Source organism: Amblyraja radiata, chromosome 8, assembly GCF_010909765.2.
Source record: "Amblyraja radiata isolate CabotCenter1 chromosome 8, sAmbRad1.1.pri, whole genome shotgun sequence".
Taxonomy (NCBI): Eukaryota; Metazoa; Chordata; class Chondrichthyes; order Rajiformes; family Rajidae; genus Amblyraja; species Amblyraja radiata.
In genome coordinates this window covers 7,582,129-7,604,746 of record NC_045963.1, presented here as the reverse complement: position 1 = coordinate 7,604,746, position 22,618 = coordinate 7,582,129, and the positions used below count along the sequence as shown (strand labels likewise).

General features: G+C 48.7%; 1 protein-coding gene across 1 annotated transcript in view; it reads right to left on the bottom strand.

Annotated features, from left to right (window-relative positions):
- Nucleotides 1-20,632, bottom strand: part of ttc27 (tetratricopeptide repeat domain 27) — a 177,984-nt gene extending 157,352 nt beyond the window's left edge. The window contains exons 1-4 of the mRNA XM_033025128.1: nt 20,182-20,632; nt 10,892-11,066; nt 7,825-7,954; nt 3,887-4,027 (exon numbers count right to left, since the gene is read on the bottom strand). Of these exons, the coding sequence (XP_032881019.1) occupies nt 3,887-4,027; nt 7,825-7,954; nt 10,892-11,066; nt 20,182-20,356 (621 nt within the window). The 5' untranslated portion in view covers nt 20,357-20,632. The remainder of the gene's footprint in view (nt 1-3,886; nt 4,028-7,824; nt 7,955-10,891; nt 11,067-20,181) is intronic.
- Between the last annotated feature and the right edge of the window lie 1,986 nt (nt 20,633-22,618).

Below are 22,618 nucleotides of genomic sequence, written 5' to 3'. Positions count from 1 at the left end.
GGCTGTCTGGGAGGGTGACATCCTGGGGGTCTGTGGTTGGTACTGTTTTCTTGTAGTTTGTGACTGCTTGGATTCCCTGCCACATACTGCGTGTGTTGTTACTTAGGTAAAAGCTTTCAGGTTTTTGGGAATAAGCCCTCTTTGCAGCTCTGATGGACTTCTGTAGCTCGTACCGGGCTTTCTTGTACTCCCTTTGATCTCCTGACTTAAAAGCTTCCTGCCTTTTCCTGATCTTCTGTTTTATGTTTCCATTGAACCAAGGTTTCTGGTTTGGAAACACACGCACAGTTCTGGGAGGGGCACATATAGATGTGCACCAGCTGATGTAGTCACTCACAGCCTCTGTGTATTCATGAATGTCATCTGTGGCCACCTTAAAGATGTTCCAGTCTGTAGCCTCTAAACATCCCTGCAGGCTAGCCTGTGCACTGTCCGTCCAGGTGTTAACAGTTCTGACTGTGACTGGCTGTGCCTTAAGCCTCTTGGTGTAGGTGGGCTTGAGCCGAATTGCCAGGTGGTCAGACTTGCCGAAGTGGGGTATTGGTTCAGCTATAAAAGCATTTCTGATATTACTGTAGCAGTGGTCCAGTATCTTATTTCCTCTAGTTGGGAAAGTCACAAACTGATACAGTTTTGGTATGTTTTTCTTGAGGTTGCAATGATTAAAGTCTCCCAGAATAATAAAAGCAGCATCAGGATATTTGTTTTCATGCTCATTGATCATGTCGTGTAGCTCCCTGAGTGCAGCCTCTTCTTTGGCGGAAGGGGGAATATACACGACACTCACAATAATACATTGCAGTTCTCTGGGTAGATAAAACGGCCGTAGCTTCACAGTCGCCCTCTCAGGAGCGCCATCTTATGTGGCAAAGATCCACGGGTTTGGAGGTGAGGTTGGATAATAATGGTATTATTATTGGATAATAATGGTATTAAAAGCATTACCATAACAGGTATTAAAAAGCCTTTGAATACGAGTCTGGCGTAGGTGTCCTTCTTATCCAGTGATCCAGGGATGAGAGTAGGGCCAGGATAATTACGTCAGATGTGGACCTGTTGTGACGGTGGGTGAGCTGTAGTGTTAGGTTGGATGCCAAAGCTCTTCATGATGGTGGATGTCAAGGCCACTGGACGGCAGTCGTTTAGGCATGAGGTCTCGCTTTTCTTGGGCACTGGGATGATGGTGGTCTTCTTGAAGCAAGTGTGTATCTCAGAACGGAGTCGGGAGAGATTAAAGATGTCCATGAATGCTCCCACTAGCTGGTCCACGCGGCTTCTAAGGACACAGCCAGGAACTCCGTCTGGGCCAGTTGCTTTCCGTGGGTTTACCCTCAGCAAGGCCGATCTAACCTCTGCTACAGTCACCCTGGGGAGAGGCACACTGGAGTCTGAAGGGCCAGGTGTCACCACCCTGTTGGCCTCCTGGTCAAAGCGAGCATAGAAAGCATTCAGTTCATCGGGTAGGGTCGCACTATCACCAACGATGTTGCCTGACTCCGCTTTGCAGCCAGTTACCTTATTCAGACCTTGCCACATTCAGTGGGTGTCTGATATAGAGTCAGAGAGTGATACATGTGAAAACAGGTCTTTCAGCCCATCTTGCCCACACCAGCCAACTTGTCCCAGCTACACTAGTCCCACTTGCCTGTGCTTGGTCCATATCCCTCTAAACCAGTCCTATCCATGTACCTGTCTAACTGTTTCCGTAAATAATGATTTAACGTAAATAATGATTTAATTGCTGTGTAAAATTGGAAGAATCTAACATCGTACAAGACCTCCACTGACAACCCTCAGCTATTTACAATATATTTTAATGATTTGGACGAGGGAATTGAATGCAACAGCTCCAAGTTTGTGGATGACACGAAGCTGGAGGGCAGTGTTAGCTGTGAGGAGGATGCTAGGAGGCTGCAAGGTGACTTGGATAGGTTGGGTGAGTGGGCAAATGCATGGCAGATGCAGTATAATGTGGATAAATGTGAGATTATCCACTTTGGTGGCAAAAACAGGAAAGTAGACTAAATGGTGGCCGATTAGGAAAAGGGGAGATGCAACGAGACCTGGGTGTCATGGTACACCAGTCATTGAAAGTAGACATGCAGGTGCAGCAGGCAGTGAAGAAAGCGAATGGTATGTTAGGATTTGAGTATAGGAGCAGGGAGGTTCTACTGCAGTTGTACAGGGTATTGGTGACCACACCTGGAGTATTGTGTACAGTTTTGGTCCCCAAATCTGAGGAAAGTCATTCTTGCCATAGAGGGAGTACAGAGAAGGTTCATCAGACTGATTCCTGTGATGTCAGGACTTTCATATGAAGAAAGACTGGATAGACTCAGCTTGTACTCGCTAGAATTTAGAAGATTGAGGGGGGATCTTATAGAAACTTACAAAATTCTTAAGGGGTTGGACAGGCTAGATGCAGGAAGATTGTTCCCGATGTTGGGGAAGTCCAGGACAAGGGGTCACAGTTTAAGGATAAAGGGGAAATCCTTTAGGACCGAGATGAGAAAAACATTTTTCACATAGACAGCACCACTCTATGTGTGAAAAATGTTTTTCTCATCTCGGTCCTAATCTCTGGAACTCTCTGCCACAGAAGGTAGTTGAGGCCAGTTCATCGGCTATATTTAAGAGGGAGTTAGATGTGGCCCTTGTGGCTAAAGGGATCAGGAGGTATGGAGAGAAGGCAGGTACAGGATACTGAGTTGGATGATCAGCCATGATCATATTGAATGGCGGTGCAGGCTCGAAGGGCCGAATGGCCTACTCCTGCACCAATTTTCTATGTTTCTATGTTTCTGACCCCAACCACGTTCTGAACAGTGAGTACAATTTGTTACCATCAAACCGGAGATATAGGGTTCCAAAGTTTAATAAGGTTAGAATGAAGCACTCTTTTGTGCACCAGTCAATCTTCGAACTAAATACGCTGCTTAATCCCAGATCAAATGCACTCTGATGGGCCTGAAATGTTGTCTTCTGTTATTGTAATGTTGTGTTGAATGTATGTATATTGGATCTTGTCTTGATGTCTTAATGCATGACTTTTCAAGTCTCTTTTATGTGATGCTGTAAATGGAGCTGCTGCGATGGAAAACAAATTTCAGACTTTGTTCTGACAATAAAGTAATATCGTATTGTGTTCCATACACCCACCACCCTTTGTGTGAAAAAGTTACCCCTCAGATTCCTATTAAATCTTTTCCTCTTCACCTTAAACGTATGTCGGTCCTCGATTCACCTACTCTGGGTAAGACACTCTGTGCATCTACCCGATCTATTCCTCCCATGATCTTATACATCTCTATAATAGATAATAGATGCAGAAGTAAGCCATTCAGCCCTTCAAGCCAGCACCACTATTCACTGTGATCATGGCAGATCATCCACAATCAGTACCCCGTTCCTGCCTTCTCCCCATAACCTTTGACTCCGCTACCTCCTAACTTCGATATCAATACTCTGGCTGATGAAGGTCAATGTACCAAAAGCCTTTTAGAACACCCTACCCACCTGCGACTCCACCTTCAGGGAGCTATGCACCTAGATCCCTCTGCTCCACAAATTCACCCTGAATTTATCCTTTGTTAAATTCATCCTTATGTCATACAGGTAAAGTGAGAGTTCATACTTAGACGATCAGTGCTTTGCAAATGTACAATAGTGAACTACGATTTACCAAATCACTCAAAATCAGTTTTTGGAAAATTCAAACATAATTAATATCATAATGGAAACTAAACAATTATGTTCAAGAGAAAACGCCGAAACTGCACCAGTTTTATTCCTGAATAAAAGTACAATGGATCAAGCAAGCTTGTTATTTGTATGGATTGTATGTTAATCTGAAACACAGGAACATCAAGGGCAGGTGAACTCTTACCTGGAAAAGATTCAGTTTATCCCTGCAGTTGACCAGAATTGTCCTGGCTAACATCAGCAGGATGGGATTGTGGAGGAGGTGGTAAATTGAATCCCCGTCCAAAATCAAGCTATTCAACAAAGTGGCTTGTATGTTTTGAGGCTGAAATGAAATAACAAAAATTTACTGATCACGTTTACCTTTTCTGACATCCCTCCACTCCTGAATTTTTTTTTAGTTCAATTTAGTTTAGTTTAGAGATACAGAGCGGAAACAGGCCCTTCGGCCCATCAAGTCTGTGCCGACCAGTGATCCCTGCACACTACACACTAGGGACAATTTAGAATGATACCAAGCCAATTAACCTACAAACCCGTACGTCTTTGGAGTGTGGGAGGAAACCGAAGATCCCAGAAAAAACCCATGCAGGTCATGGGGAGAACGTACAAACCCCGTACATACAAGCACCTGTATTCAAGAACCCGGGTCTCTGGCGCTGTTAGACAGTAGCTCTACTGCTGCGCCACCATGCCACCCTAATTTGTGCCCATCTTTAAAGCATTGCTCAGCTGGGAATTCTTTCTCAACTCTATGCCAATGAACAGTTTGAAGATGGCTACCCACCAAAAACACCTAGCCAGGTTCTCCAGAAATGAGAGATGCTGCTTGACTCGCTGAGTTACTGCAGCACTTTGTGTCTTATTTTGTAAACCAGCATCTGCAACTTCTTGTGTTTACATCCTCCGTTTTTCAGGCATCAATCCGCAGATTCTACAGCAAAATAACTATTACATTCAGATGCAATCCTATCTGTTCTTACTTATTCCAGAGTCTAAATGGTCAAGTCTAAAATGTACCAGTATAGTTAACTTTGTATTGTTGATAATGTTGACTGATACAGAAACCAACAATTCACAAAATAACCCTCTTTCATTCTGTCAAGTATCATCTGCATTGAACATTAAATGTGGCCATTGCAAGTAATGCTCACAATTTAGAGATCGTGACAAAATAAAATGGGCACTGTGCTAATGGTTATAGCTTCAACTACACGATGACAGGCAGGAGCAGAACATTAAATCATGAAATCCTGCAATCTTAGCAATGTGAATGGACAAAGCAATCCTTGTTTAAGAAAGAACTGCAGATGCTGGTAAAATCGTAGGTAGACACAAAATGCTGGAGAAACTCAGCGGGTGAGGCAGCATCTATGGAGAGAAGGAATTCCTTCTCCCCATAGATGCTGCCTCGCCCCCTGTGTTTCTCCAGCATTTTGTGTCTACCAAAGCAATCCTTGTGTTTTTTTGCAGGGCAAGGACTACATACCAAGTATCTTGTTCCTTATTGTACTCAAAATTTAGAAGAAGATTTATAAACACGCAATATATTTTATGTGTTTGCTTTTAGATGCTTCTAGTTACAAAACACGTATGTGGATTTGGGTTGCACTTGGGAACGATGTGGCTCTTCTTTCATTCTTATGGTTACTTCAAGAGGACAGAAACAATTCTAATTTTACATTTGAGTTGTTAAGACAGATGATGCCGCTAGGATTAGCAAGATGCTTTGCTGTAATGTCTGGGACATATCAAGTATTGATTTAAAGCCTGCTGCAAATGATCAGAACAGATGATGCAGTATTGTGACATTTGGCCACCAGATTTGCTGTGATTATTGTCGTCCCACTCACACTCTCTCCCCACAGATGCTGCCTCACCTGCTGTGTATCCTCCACTTTCTATATTTTTTATATCAACTGACATACTCTGGATCAACCGGCAAGAAAGGTTTTTCCACATGTAATTAGCGAGTACAAATTGATCCAAAATGATCAGTTCAAATAAATGATTCTCTGAAATGTTACACTGACCGCTCTCAAGACACTTCCATTGACTGCCCCAAGTTCCCCAGTTTTCCTGTCTTTCTCCACGGCAAACACAGAATAGAATTACTTATTGAGGACCTTGCCCATCTCCTGTGGCTCCACACAGAAGTCCCGATTTGATTCCTGAGGCGTCCCACTCTCTCTTGGGTTTCGATATTTCCCTTTACTTATAAAAACTCTTGGGCTTATGCTTAATGCTATCTGCCAGAGCTATCATTTTCCCCCCCCCATTTTTTTCCGAAGATAGACACAAAAAGCTGGAGTAACTCAGCGGGACAGGAAGCATCTCTGGAGAGAAGGAATGGGTGACGTTTCGGGTCGAGACCCTTCTTCACACTGGTTAGGGATAAGGGAAACGAGAGTTATATATAACCGCAGGAGATGCAACACCTGTCGTTCTACCTCCTCCCTCGACTCTGTCCAGGGATCCCGACAGTCCTTTCAGGTTAGGCAGAGGTTCATCTGCACCTTCTCCAACCTCATCTCCTGTATCCCTTGTTCAAGATGTGGACTCTTATACATCGGCGAGACCAAATGCAGACTGGGCGATCGTTTTGCGGAACACCTTTGCTCAGCCCGTGTGAACCAACCTGATCTCCCGGTTGCTGGACACTTTAATTCTCCTTCCCATTCCTACACTGACCTTTCTGGCCTCGGTCTCCTCCATTGCCAGAGTGAGGCTAAACACAAATTGGAGGAACAGCATCTCATATTTCGCTTGGGCAGCTTACAGCCCAGTGGTACGAATATTGATTTCTCTCACTTCAGGTAGTCTCCGGCATTCCCTCTCTCTCTATCCCTCCCCCACCCAAGTCGCACCAGCTTCTCGTTTTCACCCGACAAACAGCTTACAATGGCCTGTTTCCTTTATCATCGTTATCTTTTTGCATATCTTTCATTCATTGTCCGGAGCGGGTGTAGCTGTGGTGGAGCGCTGCTGTGACCCGACACCCGGAGATTCGGAAGCTCCAACCGCAGGTCTGTGGACAGTAATACCAGGAGCCCGCGGGTCCCTGGTGGGAGACCGCTTTTCGGGGCTTCCGCAACGGCGACTTCTCCCGCCCGAGTTGCGGGGTTGAAGATTACCTGGAGCGGGGCCTTACATCATCGCCCGGCGCGGCTTTGAATGGCCGTGGGACTTTGTGAGCGCCCGCCGGGGCTCCAACACCAAGAGCCCGCCGGGGCTCCAACACCAAGACCCGGTGCGTGGCCTTGCATCACCCGGCGTGGCTTTAATGGCTGCGAGACATTTAACATCGCCCGCCGGGGGCTTTGACTCTGTCTTTGACTCTGACATGGGGGGGGAGAGGGGAGTGCAGGGGAGAGATATGTTTAAGTTTTGCCTTCCATCACAGTGAGGAGGACTCACTGTGATGGATGTTTATGTGAATTGAATTGTGTTGGTGTGTGTCTTGGTTCTTTTTTTGTATGGCTGCAGAAACCAAATTTCGTTTGAACCTCATGTGAGGTTCAAATGACAAATAAAAGGTATTGTATTGTATTGTATTGTATTTATCTCACCACATCACCATCTATATCTCTCATTTCCCTTATCCCTAACACCCCGAAACGTCACCCATTCCCTCTCTCCAGAGATGCTGCCTGTCCCGCTGAGTTACACCAGCTTTTTGTGTCTATCTTTAGTTTAAACCAGCATCTGCAGTTCCTTCTTACACATGGTTAGGATAGGTTTAGAGGGATATGGGGCCAAAAGCAGAATGGTGGGACTAGTGTAGATGGGACATGTTGGTCTGTATGGGGAAGTTGGGCCGAAGGGCCTGTTTCTGCGCCCTATGTCGACTATGTAAAAATAATTTTTCCTTCTTCCTGATCTATGCGTATGGCTTTTTATAGTTCACATTGCCCGGTTTTTGCAGTGATTAAAAAGACCTATGTATTCATGAGTGTGACTGATATCAAATCTTATGATAAATATGAATGTGCAACTAATGGCCAGTTAGACACAAAATACTGGAGTAACTCAGTGGGACAGGCCGCGTCTCTGGAGAGAAGGAACGGGTGACGTTTGGGGTTGAGACCCTTCTTCAGATGATTTGCGTACATGCCCCCTTACCATCGCAACGTTGCCAGTCGATAACGCAGGTAAAATCTCCTCTACTTGCAACGGAACGGGAGGTCCAGTCCAGTTACTCTGCACAAACAGCTGTAGGCTTCCAATGCCCAGGAGCAACACCACCAGCTGCCTGCAATGAGAGGAGGACAGTGAGTTAAGTCTGTGTCATCCCAACGTTTAGATCTTTCCTGTCGAGATGCTTGAATGTTTTAAATGGTCAATCTTGAATTATGGAAGTGCCACTTTCATTTAATTCCCAGTGTTTTAGTGAAAAGCAAAGAATCAATAATCCAGATGAACGAAGGTATTTGAACATACGATTTCATTTATTTATAGATATTGTTTATGACACTTTATAAATATTCTTGTTTTGTTTTTTGTATGCTGTTTCACACTTGCTTTTTATTCTGTTCGAAATAAATAAATAATAAATTTAAAAAAAAAATTTTAAACTATCCTCTCAATTAATGAATAGTTGGAATAGTGCATTTGGTGCCAAGAAGTTCAGGCTGGAAAACTCACCCTATCAATGTAGACAGAGGGAAGGAAAGGGGTACTTAGTACTAAATTTGAATTCACTGTCCCAAATACAAAATGGCGGTGTGCTGCCTAATACATACATAGATCTATATTCTACATACAGAGCTTTGGTCATTTCTGTCAGCATAAGACAAGCATATTCACTGGAATTTCACTGGAATTTAGAAGGATGAGAGGAGATCTTATAGAAGCGTATAAAATTATAAAAGGATTGGACAAGCTAGGACTATAGGCTGGAAACTATAGGCCAGAACTATAGGCTGGAAAAAGAAATGGCAGAGGAGTTGAATAACTTTTTAGCATCAGTCTTCACAGTGGAAGACACCAGCAACGTGCCTGAAATTCAAGAGAGTCAGGGGGTGGAAGTTAGTGGAATGGCTATTACTAGGGAGAAGGTGCTTGGGAAGCTGAAAGGGCTGAAGGTGCAGGAAAAATGTTCCCAATGTTGGGCGAGTCCAGAACCAGGGACCACAGTCTAAGAATAAAGAGGATGTGGCGGCTCCCAAGGGTCGTGCCATCATAGTGTCGAACCCCTCGGCACAGGAGTGGTTCAGTGCGGAGGCGGCCCTTAGCCAGAGGGTTTAAAGGCAGGGGTTTGGATGCCATTTTCCTCTCGTTTGGACTTCCCTACAACCGGGAGGAACATAATAAAAGGTGCCTCTCAAAACACTGTACTTCGTGCCTCCTTTTGAGACCCACGCACTACAAGGAGGCCATTTAACACTGAGATGAGAAAAAACTTTTTCACCAGACAGTTGTGAATTTGTGGAATTCTCTGCCACAGAGGGAAGTGGAGGCCAATTCACTGGATTAATTAAAAAAAGAGTTAGATAGAGCTCTAGGGGCTAGCGGGATCAGGGGGTATGGGGAGAAGGCAGGAACGGGGTACTGATTGTGGATGATCAGCCATGATCACAATGAATGGCAGTGCTGGCTTGAAGGGCCGAATGGCCTCCTCCTGCACCTATTGTCTATGTTTCTATGTTTTTTAGATGAATCAAGAAACCGATGAATACTTTAACTGGCAAACATCTGAAATAGCACAAATGACATAATGGGATGGCATAGAGAATCTTAATCCTAATCCCAATTGACAAAAGTGTACAATAGCGCAGAGCAGAGGGAGCGCACAACTCTCAAACCACCCACCCAAGCAAGCACCTCCTGACAGATAGGTTCTTGATTAGTACGGATTAGCATTTGAAGGCATAGGGCCTGTACTCGTTGGAGTTTAGAAGAATGAAGGGGGACCTCATTGAATCTTACCGAATAGTGAAAGGCTTGTATAGAGTGGATGTGGAAAGGATGAGGCTAATACTGCTCCTATCACTCAAGACCATATGACCTGTCCCACCTGCTGCAAAGTCATTCATCTTGGCCCTTACAAATGCAAAGATCTTCAACTGAAACAAGTTATCCTTGTTCACGAGCAATTGCTTAAGAAAAATGTTTCTCTGTTAGATCAGGAGAATGGCATTCCAAATGTTTTTAATTAGATCGTTTGAGTAAGAAATGTCAGGAAGGGGAAGAATTTACAATTGAGGGACTTGCTGTCTCTCCCTACGGGGGAATACGACCTTTTTGTCGTATCCCCCTTCTCTGCCTCCGTCTACACTGAGGCCTAATGGCGGAGCTGGCGACCTCGGGACTCTGGAGGCAGCTGACAGGACTCGCCCTGAGCTCCCGTGAGGGTGGCCCAGCCTGGGGCTGGAACTGCGCTCTCGTGAGCGGCCTGGCGAGGGGCTGAGAGACTTTCCCGTGAGGGGCTGTGGCCCGTCGGAGTGGCCCAGCCCGAGGGAGAACGGCACTCACGTCGGAGTGGCCCAGCCCGAGGGAGAACGGCACTCACGTCGGAGTGGCCCAGCCCGAGGGAGAACAGCACTCACGTCGGAGTGGCCCAGCCCGAGGAAGAACGGCACTCACGTCGGAGTGGCCCAGCCCGAGGGAGAACGGTACTCACGTGAGGGCGATCCGGCTCGGGGCTGGAACGGTGCTCCGGTGGCTGGGACGGCGTTCTGAGGCGGTGACCTGAGTCCTGGGTTGAGCCGCGGGTCAGCGGCTGCGTGTGCTGGACTGGAGGGCGGCAGCTTCGACCACCCCCGGGCCGCGGTGTTTGAACCGGCCCGTTTGCGGGGTTCGGTGAGCCGCGGGACTGTTGGTACCATCGCCCGGTGGGGAATCTCCTCAGCGCAGAGGGAGAAGAGGAGGGAAGAGACAGTAACCCTAAGATTTTTGCCTCCACCACAGTGAGGAGGTGCTTGGAGGATACACTGTGGTGGTGTTAATTTGTGTTTATTGTTGTTTATTATTGTATGATTGTATGTATGACTGCAGGCACGAAATTTCGTTCAGACCGTAAGGTCTGAATGACAATAAAGGTATTCTATTCTATTCTATTCTATTCTAATTAGATATAGGCAAGAGTTAAAATGTACAAGGGGATCTTCTACGCTATAATTATCATTATAAAACAATGATATTGGTTAAATTGATATGAAAAACATTGAACATTTGATATTAGACTCACCTCTCACTTTTATCTTCTGAACGCCCACTGAGATACGCCAGGATCTGATTTTCCAAATAATCATCAATAATTTCTTCATCAATCATTTGAGCAGAGAAAATGTCCTGAATCTTAGGATTCAACAGTATTCTTTCAAAGTTTCCCTCGAAGAATTGGTGCAGCATGAAGTTGCAGTCTGCAAGTGGAACAACAACTGTGACTACTCAGGTTAGACAGGTAGTGAGCTCAGCAATCTGGATGCTACAGGATGCATGCATTTTATACGTATATGGAATGTCACAAACTTTCACACCCTCTCTCGCCCTGTCCCACAATGACATATGCTTGGCATTTACTGAAGCACCTTGCTCAGATCAGCCTAGATGGCAAGAACTGAGGAAGTATTGTAGCCGAGTTTAATCTCATTTGGCGCAGTGGTAGAGCTGCTGCCTCACAGCGCCACAGCCCCGGGTTTGACCCTGACTACGGGTGCTGTCTGTACGGAGTTTGCACATTCTCCCCGTGACCTGCGTGGCTTTTCTCCGGGAGCTCCGGTTTCCTCCCACACTCCAAAGACGTACAGGTTTGTAGGTTAATTGGCTTGGTATAAGTGTAAATTGTCCCTGGTGTGCGTAGGGTAGTGTTAATGTGCAGGAATCGCTGGTCGGCATGCACTCGGTGGGCCGAAGGGCCTGTTTCCGTGCTGTATCTCTAAACTAAACTAAACTCATCTTCCCCACCCCACACACAGGTGCATTTTCCTATGTTTGTGCACAGATAGAACAGTGGATGCAGTTATCAATGGACAAGGATCAGGACACAACCCCAAGCTGCTTCTTTTCCTTCTGGTCCTTGAGTTGGTGGGAAATATTATCAGTGTTGTCCATGTACTAAGTGTCAGGAAGGTGGTAGGTGGTGAATGATTCATCTCCTTACCCATAGAAGTAGCTTCACTATCAATGAAGAACATGGTGGAATAACTCATCACCTGTCTGAACGGGTTAAAGCCACAACAAAAGGTCAATAATGTTCAAGAGAAAACCAGTCAACTTGACAAGCATCCCAGCCATTGGTGGAGGAAGGAACTGCAGACGCTGGTTTAAACTAAAGATAGACACAAAAAAGTTGAAGTAACACAGACGTTCAGACAGCATCTTTGAAGAAAAGGAATAGGTGACCATTCTTCATTCTCCTCCTGTCCGAAGAAGAGTCTCAACTCAAAATGTCACCTATTCCTTTTCTCCAGAGATGCTGCCTGACCCGCTGGGTTACTCCAGCTTTTTGTATCTATCACAACCATTGGATCGGTTATGCACCTAACCACCTAGCTGTGTCATTTAGTTTCAATGGGATGCACCAGAACGTTGCACCAAGCTTCACTGGGTGGTGAATCTGTGGAATTATTTGGATATTTTTAAGGCAGAGATACTGTCGATAGATTCTTGATCATCCTGGTGCCGTCGCAACAACCTGGAGCTCAATGCTCTTAAGACAGTGAAATTGATTGTCGACCTTAGGAGAGCTCCCCCGCCCCTCACCCCACTCACCATCAACAATACCAGTCACATCTGTGGAGTAATTTACGTTCATTTAAACCATCATCACCAAGGACCTTAAAGATGGTAGGCCACCATCGACTCCACGGTCAAAAAGGCCCAACAGAGGATGTACTTCCTGTGGCAGCTGAGGAAACACAATCTGCCACAGCCAATGATGGTCCAATTCTACACGGCCATCGTAGAGTCTGTTCTCACCTTCTCCATCATGGTCTGGTTTGGCTCAGTCACCAAGCACGACACCTGGAGGCTGCAGCGAATCGTCCGATCAGCAGAGAAGGTTATTGGCTGCAACCTTCCCTCCATTGATGAACTGTACACTGCAAGGGCCAGGAAGCGAGCGGGCAAGATCATCTCTGACCCCTCTCACCCTGGCCACAAACTCTTTGATTCACTTCCCTCTGGAGTGTGGGAGGAAACCAAAGGTCTCGGAGAAAACCCACGCAGGTCACGGGGAGAACGTACAAACCCTGTACAGACAGCACCTATTGTCAGGATCGAAGCTTCTGGCACAGTAAGTGCTGTAAGGCAGCAACTCTACTGCGGCGCCACCGTGTCACCCTGTTCTTCTATTTCATGAGATCATGACTGATTTGTGACCCACCAAAGGTGCAACCCACCTTTTCCACAAATGCTATGAAAACATCGGTAACACAAAACTGAGATTTAAAATCAGTTCAGTTTGTCCTAATCTGTGTTTTTGATGTCTCTCTGGGTGTCTTGTGTGGGGAGGTAACTTTTTCCATGTCGCCTCCCTCGTGGCCTAACATCGAGGATCGGTGCTGCCTTTCCCGGAGACGTGCCCGGGGCTTCAGCTGCGGGCGCAGCGTGGACTCTCGGCGTGGAGCGGGCGAGCCCTCGCCGGGGATCGCAGGAGGGGAGCGCTCCGTTCGCTGGCCCGCTGCAGCCTGAAGCCGCGGTCTGCAGAGTTCCAACTGGCGCGCTGTCCGTAGCCTGGGATCATCACTGCAGGTGGAGTCCCGAGTCATCAGGCCGATCCCTGATGCGTTCACCTTCCGGCAACTCCTGCATCCTAGTAGGTCCCGGACCCATGCCGTTCCTCTGGGATGCTGGGCAGGTCTGTGGTCCCAATTACCTGCCCAGGCTTGTGGGAAAACCAAATGGTGAGTTATTTCCCGCCTCAAGCAGTCAGCATCCGACTGTCAGAAGATAGCCATTATCGATTATTATCCAGGCTCAGCATCGATAATGTTACTCTCAATGAAACCAGACTTCCCGACAAAGGGTCCACCCGTGAGACCGACTGTACTTTCTACTGACAGGGCAAGAGCACTAATGATGACAGGGAACACGGCGTAGGCTTTGCTGTTGCCAACAGACCATTGCAGACAGCGGAGATCCCCAGAACTAAATCTGAGCACGTCACGTCTTCAAAAGAAGGATTCAACAATATCAACAGTGCACATGCATTAGCTCTGCCACAGTCAAAGACAAGGACATTTCTATTTTCTCCAGAGATGCCACCTGACCCGCAGAGTTCCTCCAGCACTTTGTGTCTATCTCCAACTCTATGACACCATGGCCATCACGGTGTTGAAAAGATGAATGAGAATGGACAACGATTGCTGGAATTCAGACTGTAGACTTTAGAGATATAGTGTGGAAACAGGCCCTTCGGCCCACCAAGTCTGCACCGACCAACAATCCCCGCACACTAACACTATCCCACACACAATAGACAATAGACAATAGGTGCAGGAGTAAGCCATTTGGCCCTTCGAGCCAGCACCGCCATGCAATGTGATCATGGCTGATCATCCCCAATCAGTACCCCGTTCCTGCCTTCTCCTCAGGGACACTATGGACAATTTACAATTTCACCAAAGCCAATTAACCTACAATCATCTTTGGAGGTACACAAAAAAGCTGGAGAAACTCAGCGGGTGCAGCAGCATCTATGGAGCGAAGGAAATACAATACAATACAATACAATACAATTTATTTGTCACTTGAACCTCATAGAGGCTCAAATGAAATGTTGTTTCTACAGTCATACACACAAGAAAACAGACCCAAGACACAACACAATTTACACAGACATCCATCACAGCGCATCTCCTCCTCGCTGTGATGGAAGGCAAAAAAACTTATCTCTCCCCTGCACTCCCCATTCCCCTCCCGATGTCAGAGTCAAAGCCCCCGGCGGGCGATGGCAATTGTCCCGCGGCCATTAACGCCGCGCCTGGTGATGCAAGGCCGCGCTCCGGGCCGAAACCCTTTTTCAGACTGATGGGGGGTGGGGAGAAGAAAGGAAAAAGGAGGAGCCCAAAGGCTGGGGGATGGGAGGAGACAGCAGGAGGGCTGAGGAAGGGGAGGAGACAGCAAGGGCTAACAAAATTGGGAGAATTCAATGTTCATGCCCCCAGGATGCAGACTCCCCAAGCGGAATATGAGGTGCTGTTCCTCCAATTTCCGGTGTTGCTCCCTCTGGCCATGGAGGAGACCCAGGACAGAGAGGTCGGATACGGAGTGGGAGGGGGAGTTGAAGTGCTGAGCCACCGGGAGGTCAGGTTGGTTATTGCGGACCGAGCGGAGGTGTTCGGCGAAACCGATCGCCCAACCTCCGCTTGGTCTCACCGATATAGATCTGCTGACATCTAGAGCAGCGGATGCAATAGATGAGGTTGGAGGTGGTGCTGGTAAACCTCTGTCGCACCTGGAACGACTGCTTGGGTCCTTGAATGGAGTCGAGGGGGGAGGTAAAGGGACAAGTGTTGCATCTCTTGCGGTTGCAAGGGAAAGTGCCCGGGGAGGGGGTGGTACGGGAGGGAAGGGAAGAATTGACAAGGGAGTTATGGAGGGAGCGGTCTTTGCGGAAGGCAGACATGGGGGAGATGGGAAGATGTGGCGAGTGGTGGGGTCACGTTGGAGGTGGCGAAACTGACGTAGGATTATTTGTTGTATGTGACGGCTAGTGGGGTGAAAGGTGAGGACTAGGGGGACTCTGCCCTTGTTGCGAGTGGGGGGGATGGGGAGAGAGAGTGTTGCGGGGTATGGAAGAGACCCTGGTGCGAGCCTCATCTATGGTGGAGGAGGGGAACCCCCGTTCCCTGAAGAATTAGGACATTTCAGATGCCCTGGTGTGGAACGCCTCATCCTGGGACCAGATACGGTGTAGACGGTGAATTGGGAGTAGGGGATGGAGTCCTTACAGGAAGCAGGGTGGGAAGAAGTGTAGTCCAGATAGCCATGGGAGTCAGTAGGTTTATAGTGGATGTCGGTCAGAAGTCTATCACCTGCGATGGAGATGGTGAGGTCAAGGAATGGTAGGGAAGTGTCGGAAATGGTCCAGGTGTATTTGAGTGCCAGATGGAAGTTGGTGGTGAAGTGGATTAAGTCAGTCAGTTGTGTGTGGGTGCAGGAGGTGGCACCAAAGCAGTCGTCGATGTAGCGGAGGTGGAGGTCGGGGATGGGGCCCTGGTACGTATTGAACAAGGATTGCTCGACGTAACCGACAAAGAGGCAGGCGTAGCTGGGGCCCATGCTACACCTTGTATTTGGAGGAAATGGGAGGAGTCAAACGTGAAGTTATTGAGGGTAAGGACCAGCTCCGCTAGGCGGAGGAGAGTATCAGTGGACGGGTATAGGTTGCTTCTCCGGTCAAGGAAGAACCGGAGGGCTTTGAGACCATCTTGGTGGGGGATGGAGGTGTAGAGTGACTGGACGTCCATGGTGAAGATGAGAGGGTGAGGGCCTAGAGAATGGAATGCGCGGAGACGACGGAGAGTGTCTGATGTGTCTTGAACATAGGTAGGGAGGGATTTAACCAAGGGGGGTAGGATGGAGTCAAGGTATTTGGAAATGAGTTCGGTAGGGCACGAACAGGCAGAGACAATGGGTCTACCGGGACAGTCAGGTTTGTGGATCTTTGGAGTGTGGGAGGAAACCGGAGCACCCAGAGAAAAGCCACGCAGTCACAGGGAGAACGTACAAACTCCGTACAGACAGCACCTGTAGTTAGGAGCGAACCCGGGTCTCTGGTGTGGTAAGGTAGCAACTCCATCGCTGCACCACGGTGCCGCCCCGAATTATATACACAAAATAAACTCTGCATCACAAACACCTTTATCAGGGCGAGCACATCCACCAGATGTCATGGTGTCACCCCCACTCAGGTTACTGGCACCAACCGTGACTACCCATCACTGGAAGAAAGTGACACCGACACAGGTACATGTTTTGGAAAGGTTCAGAAGAATATGGGCCTAACGTAGGCAGGTGGAACTAGTGTAGATGGGGCATCTTGGGCAGCATCACAAGTTGGGCTGAAGGAGCTGTTTCTTTGCTATATGACTCTATGACAATGCATTCCATACAGAACGTAGGCATTCTATACACTCAACTGAATTCTATAAATGTCTGAGTCATATCATTATATTAAAGTGTTAAATTGGGATAGACTTGGATGAAGAGGCTTTGGAGTATTCCCTCCAGCAGCGACCACTGGAATGCTGATCAGCTACACACAGATCCATACCATAGCTTTCCATGACTCAAATAGCACAAAAGTGTTTTAATACTACATGACAATTTCCCTCAAGTGCCAATCTACAATTTAATGATTTTAAAAATTCACAGTCTTAAGCCTCTGACGCAGTGGTCACAGAACACAAGGCAGAATATCTTCCTTCCACCTCAACTATCTGTCTTCTACAAAGCAGCCCGTTCAGTATCTATATGACCAAGTCGTCGCAAAGCCGTACATCTTAATCTTCTGGAATGTGTGCAGTTCTGTTCACCCACATTACATGAAGGATGTGAAGGCTTTGGAACGGGTACCAAAGAGGTTTACCAGAACGATGCCTGTTTTAAGGGGTGGTTAGCTACAGGAAGAGGGACATAGAAACATAGAAATTAGGTGCAGGAGTAGGCCATTCGGCCCTTCGAGCCTGCACCGCCATTCAATATGATCATGGCTGATCATCCAACTCAGTATCCCGTACCTGCCTTCTCTCCATACCCTCTGATCCCCTTAGCCACAAGGGCCACATCTAACTCCCTCTTAAATATAGCCAATGAACTGGCCTCGACTACCCTCTGTGGCAGGGAGTTCCAGAGATTCACCAGAGATTCACCAGATTTGATTTGTTTTAGTTCAGTTTAGTTTAGAAACACAGAGCAGAAACAGGCCTTCCGGCTGAAAGTGCCGACCAGCGTTCCCCGACACACTAACACTATCGTACGTACGAGGAATAATTTAAAATTATTACCAAAGCCAAATTAATTTACAGACCTGTACGTCTTTGGGCTGTGGGAGGAAACCGGAGCACCCGGGGAAAACCCACGCGGTCACAGGGAGAAAGTGCAAACTCCGTACAGACAGCACCCGTAGGCAGGATTGAACCCAGGTCTCTGGCGCCGTGAGGCAGCAACTCTACCGCTGCGCCACCGTGCCGTCTCAAAAGGAACGGCGGAGGTTGCGGGGAGACCTGATTATAGAATCTAAAGTATATACTATTAAGAGAGGCATAGATAGATTAGACATTTAGAATATTTTTCCCTGGAAAGAACCATCAAACACCAGAGAGCGATGCTTTAAGGCAAGTTTATTTACACAGTGGGTGGAGAATGCGAATCTCTTCTGCACCCTTTCCAAAGCCTCCACATCCTGCCTGCAATGGGGCGACCAGAACAGCACACAATACTCCAAATGTGGCCGAACTAATGTCTTACAAAGCCGCAACATGCCTTACTAACTTTTATGGTCAATATCTCGACCAATGACAACATGTATGCCTTCTCTACTACTTGTGTGTGTGGCCATTTTCTGGGAGCTCTGCACTTGCACTCCAAGATCCCTCTGTGCATCAATGCTCCTGAGAATCCTTTGGCTTCTCAAAATATAACAGCACACAATTGCCCGGATGAACCACCATCTACTGTTTCTTTGCCCACATTCCCAAGTGATCTATATCCTGAGGACATTGAACAACCTGCCTCATTATCCAAATCTCTCCAATTGTTGATTTAATCTCAACACTATCCATCCCTACTGTGTTTGAGAATGTGTTGGTGACCCTTGTTTATGAACCACTGCAGTCCTTCAGGTGAAGAAACTCCTACGGAATTGCAGAATACAAAACCCCGCAATGAAGAAGGGATGTCAGTGGTGTAGCTGTTAGATCTGCTGCCTCACAGCGCCAGAGACCTGTATTCATTCCTCACTTCGGGCGGCACAGCTGGTAGAGCTGCTGCCTCACAGTGCCAGAGACGTGGGCTAAGTCCTGACTTTGGGTGCTGTCTGTTTGGAGTTTGCACGTTCTTCCTGTGACCACGTAGGTTTCGTCCAGGTGCTCCGGTTTCCTCCTACATCCCAAAGACGTGCGGGTTTGCAGGATAATTGGCCGGCCCTCTGTAAAATTGTCGGTGTAGGGAGTGAATGAGAAAGTGCGATCACACAGAACTGGTGAGAATGGGTGAGTGATGCAGATCGCAGACTCGATGGGCCGAAGGACCTGTTTCCACGCCATATTTCTAAACTAAACTTCCAAGTCAAGGAGGCACCTTGAAAGTGCAGCTGAAGGTGTGCATGTAGCCCTTGCCCTCAGTGCTGTAGTTTAGTGATACAGCATGGAAACAGGCCCTTCGGCCCATCGTGTCTGCGCCAACCAGCGATCCCCACAAACTAGCACTATCCAACACACTCTAAAGGCAATTTACAATTATACCAAGCCAATTAGCCTACAAACCTGTACGTCTTTGGAGTGTAGGTGGAAACTGGAGCACCTGGAGAAACCCACGTGGTTGCAGGGAGAACGTACAAACTCCTTACAGACAGCAGCCTTAGTCAGGATTGAACCCTGGTCTCTAGTGCTGTGAGGCAGCAGCTCTACTGCTGTGCCATCCTTATGGGGGTTTGTGTGGTGGTATTGCAGTGGCCTGGGTGAATAATTGCAATGTGTTGTTCCTTGTACACACTGCAATCAATGTAGGTCAGTCATGGTGGATAGAAAGACAATCAATTGATTCTCTTGATGGTGGCCAAGTTTGTTGAAAGTTGTTGTAGCCAGTGAAATGGGGCCTATTCCAGCACACTCCTCACTTGCATAATCTAGATGTGTTTGCTGTGTTAGCTGGAGAATCACTCAACAGGAAATAAATACCCAGTCTCTGCCCCTATTCCTGCAGCCAAGGTATTTATGTGAGTGGTCCCAGCAGAGACCATGCTGACCCACCACTGCTACTGGTGGGCTCCTATCTCACCATGGTGAGGGGGTGAGAAGGTGTGAGGGTGAGAGGATGAGGGTGAGGATGAGGATGAGGGAGGGAGCATTTTTGTGACTTCCCCGGTGAGTAGAGAGGTTTGAGATGTGGGGAGGTATGTTGCATTGGTTTAGGGTTGCATGTTGCCCAGCAATGCCCGCCTGCGCTGGTGCTGTTTAGCAGCTGGTGGAGGTTCAGATGGAGCTGAACCCGGGCCAGCGGCGCAGTGCCAGTGCAGGGCCCAGTGCTGGTCCCAGTGCCAGTGCAGGTCCCAGTGCAAGTGCTAGTGCAAGTGCCAGTGCAGGACCCAGTGCCAGTGCAGGTCCCAGTGCCAGTGCAGGACCCAGTGCCAGTGCAGGACCCAGTGCTGGTCCCAGTGCCAGTGCAGGTCCCAGTGCCAGTGCAGGTCCCAGTGCCAGTGCAGGACCCAGTGCCAGTGCCGGACCCAGTGCCGGACCCAGTGCCAGTGCCGGACCCAGTGCCAGTGCCGGCGCGGCCGCCCCGCAATCCTCAGCCCGGCCCAGCCTGTACCTGCTCCGCGCTGCTCCTCTCCCCGGCCCGCCGCCGGCCCAGCCCGGACTCCCCGCAGCAGCTCCAGCTCCAGCTCCATCTCCAGCCCGCACGGTCCTGGTCCTGGTCCTGGTCCCGGTGCAGCAGCTGCTGGTCCCGGGGCGGCTCCATGTGGTCCCGGCAGCGCGGTCGCCATCGTACAGCAGCGGCGTCTACTGGCGGCCCCGACCAACCGCGGCTGCTGCTGCTGCTGCTGCACAGAGAGTGAGACCGACAGGGAGGGAGGGACTGAGAGCTGGCGCGATGCTACAGAGACAAGCGAGAAATATGAGTAATGCAATGGAGAGGAGAAGTGATAGCAAAGTGGGAATAGGGGCGATGCAAGGCAGAGAGAGGAGCGTGGAGAGGCTGGCACAGTGTCACCGGCACCACACCGGCCCTCCACGGCCCCCTCAAAACCACACGACCCACCTCCCCCCTCCCACACTCCTCAACCCCCCACCAACCCTCACCGACAGTGCCCCTCCCTCACCCACACTCCTCGCCCCCCCCCATCCCCACCCACACTCCCCTCATCCACACTCCTCCCACCCTCGCCCCCCACCCACACTCCTCGCCCCCCCCATCCCCACCCACACTCCTCCCCCCCTCCCATCCCCACCCACACCCCCCTCACCCACACTCCCCAACCCCCCACCAACCCTCACCGACAGTGCCCCTCCCTCACCCACACTCCTCGCCCCCCCCCATCCCCACCCACACTCCCCTCATCCACACTCCCCCCCACCCACACTCCTCGCCCCCCCCATCCCCACCCACACTCCTCCCCCCCTCCCATCCCCACCCACACCCCCCTCACCCACACTCCCCAACCCCCCACCAACCCACACCGACAGTGCCCCTCCCTCACCCACACTCCCCAACCCCCCACCAACCCTCACCGACAGTGCCCCTCCCTCACCCACACTCCACCCCCCGCCCCTCACCCACACTCCGCCAATCCTCGTCTCTCCTCCGGGACCGCAAACTCACCTGAATTCCAGGCCCAATTCCTGACCAAGGGTCTGAACATGGGTCTGGACTCAAAACATCATCTATCCATGTTGCCCCACAATGATAATCCCTTACTTAGTTATAATAGACAGACGGCAATAACAGACACCATCCCTCCCTCCACGTGGTCCATTATAACGGGGATGGCGGGACTGTATTCACTGGAGTTTAGAAGGACGAGGGGGATCTTATAGAAACATATAAAATTATAAAAGGATTGGACAAGCTAGATGCAGGAAAAATGTTCCCAATGTTGGGCGAGTCCAGAATCAGGGGCCACAGTCTTGGAATAAAGGGGAGGTCATTTAAGACTGAGGTGAGAAAAACCTTTTTCACCCAGAGAGTTGTGAATTTGTGGAATTCCCTGCCACAGAGGGCAGTGGAGGCCAAGTCACTGGATGGATTTAAAAGAGAGTTAGAGCTCTAGGGGCTAGTGGAGTCAAGGGATATGTGGAGAAGGCAGGCATGGGTTATTGATTGGGGACGATCAGCCATGATCACAATGAATGGTGGTGCTGGCTCGAAGGGCTGAATGGCCTCCTCCTGCACCTATTTTCTATGTTTCTATTATAACGAGTGTTTACTGTATTTACCTTCCTCAGTCTCCAACATGGCGTTATTCACAAGTTTAGAAAAGCATGCAGAAACAAGGAACTGCAGTTGCTGGTTTACCAAAAAAAAAACAGTGCTGGAGCAAATCCAAGGGGCAAGCAGTGTCTGGAGAACATGGATAGGTGACGTTTCAGATGATGACTTTCGTCTTGAAAGCGTACACCCGGTGGGGAATAAAGTGAAGTTGAGATCCATTGCGGGTCTGAGTGAGACGGAGGAAGGGGCCACAGGTACAGCCGTGTGGCAAGAGTGTAGAACGCAGGGCAGGGGACTTGTTGTGGGAAGTGTTGGATTGATGACAGGTTCTTGAATTCCCGGTTGTATCCAAATTGGGAGTCCTGGAACCGGAGTTGAGAGCCACGAGGTACAATATGGAGGCACATGCAAGCATTGTCTGTGGTAGCGAGTCTGGTCAGAGCGGTCGTATCGCGGGAGAGCAGCAGGAGTCACAGAGGGAGCTGTGAGAAAGGGTCGCGCACAAGGGAACTTCAAAGCAGGCAGTAAAATGGAGAAACAAGGAACAGCTGATAACACACACTGAGAACTGGAGTAACTCAGCGGGTCAGGCAGCATCTGTGGAGAACATGGATAGGTGACGTTTCCAGATGGGATCATTCTTCAGACCGTAGATGCTGGTTTACAAAGAAAGCCAATGGGTGCTGGAGTTGCATGGGTAGGCGATATTTCTGGACAGGAAGAAGGATCCCAACCCAAAACATCATCTATCTATCTTTCGAATGATGACGCCTGACCTGCTGAGTTACTCCAGCATTTGGTATTTCTTATAGAAGAA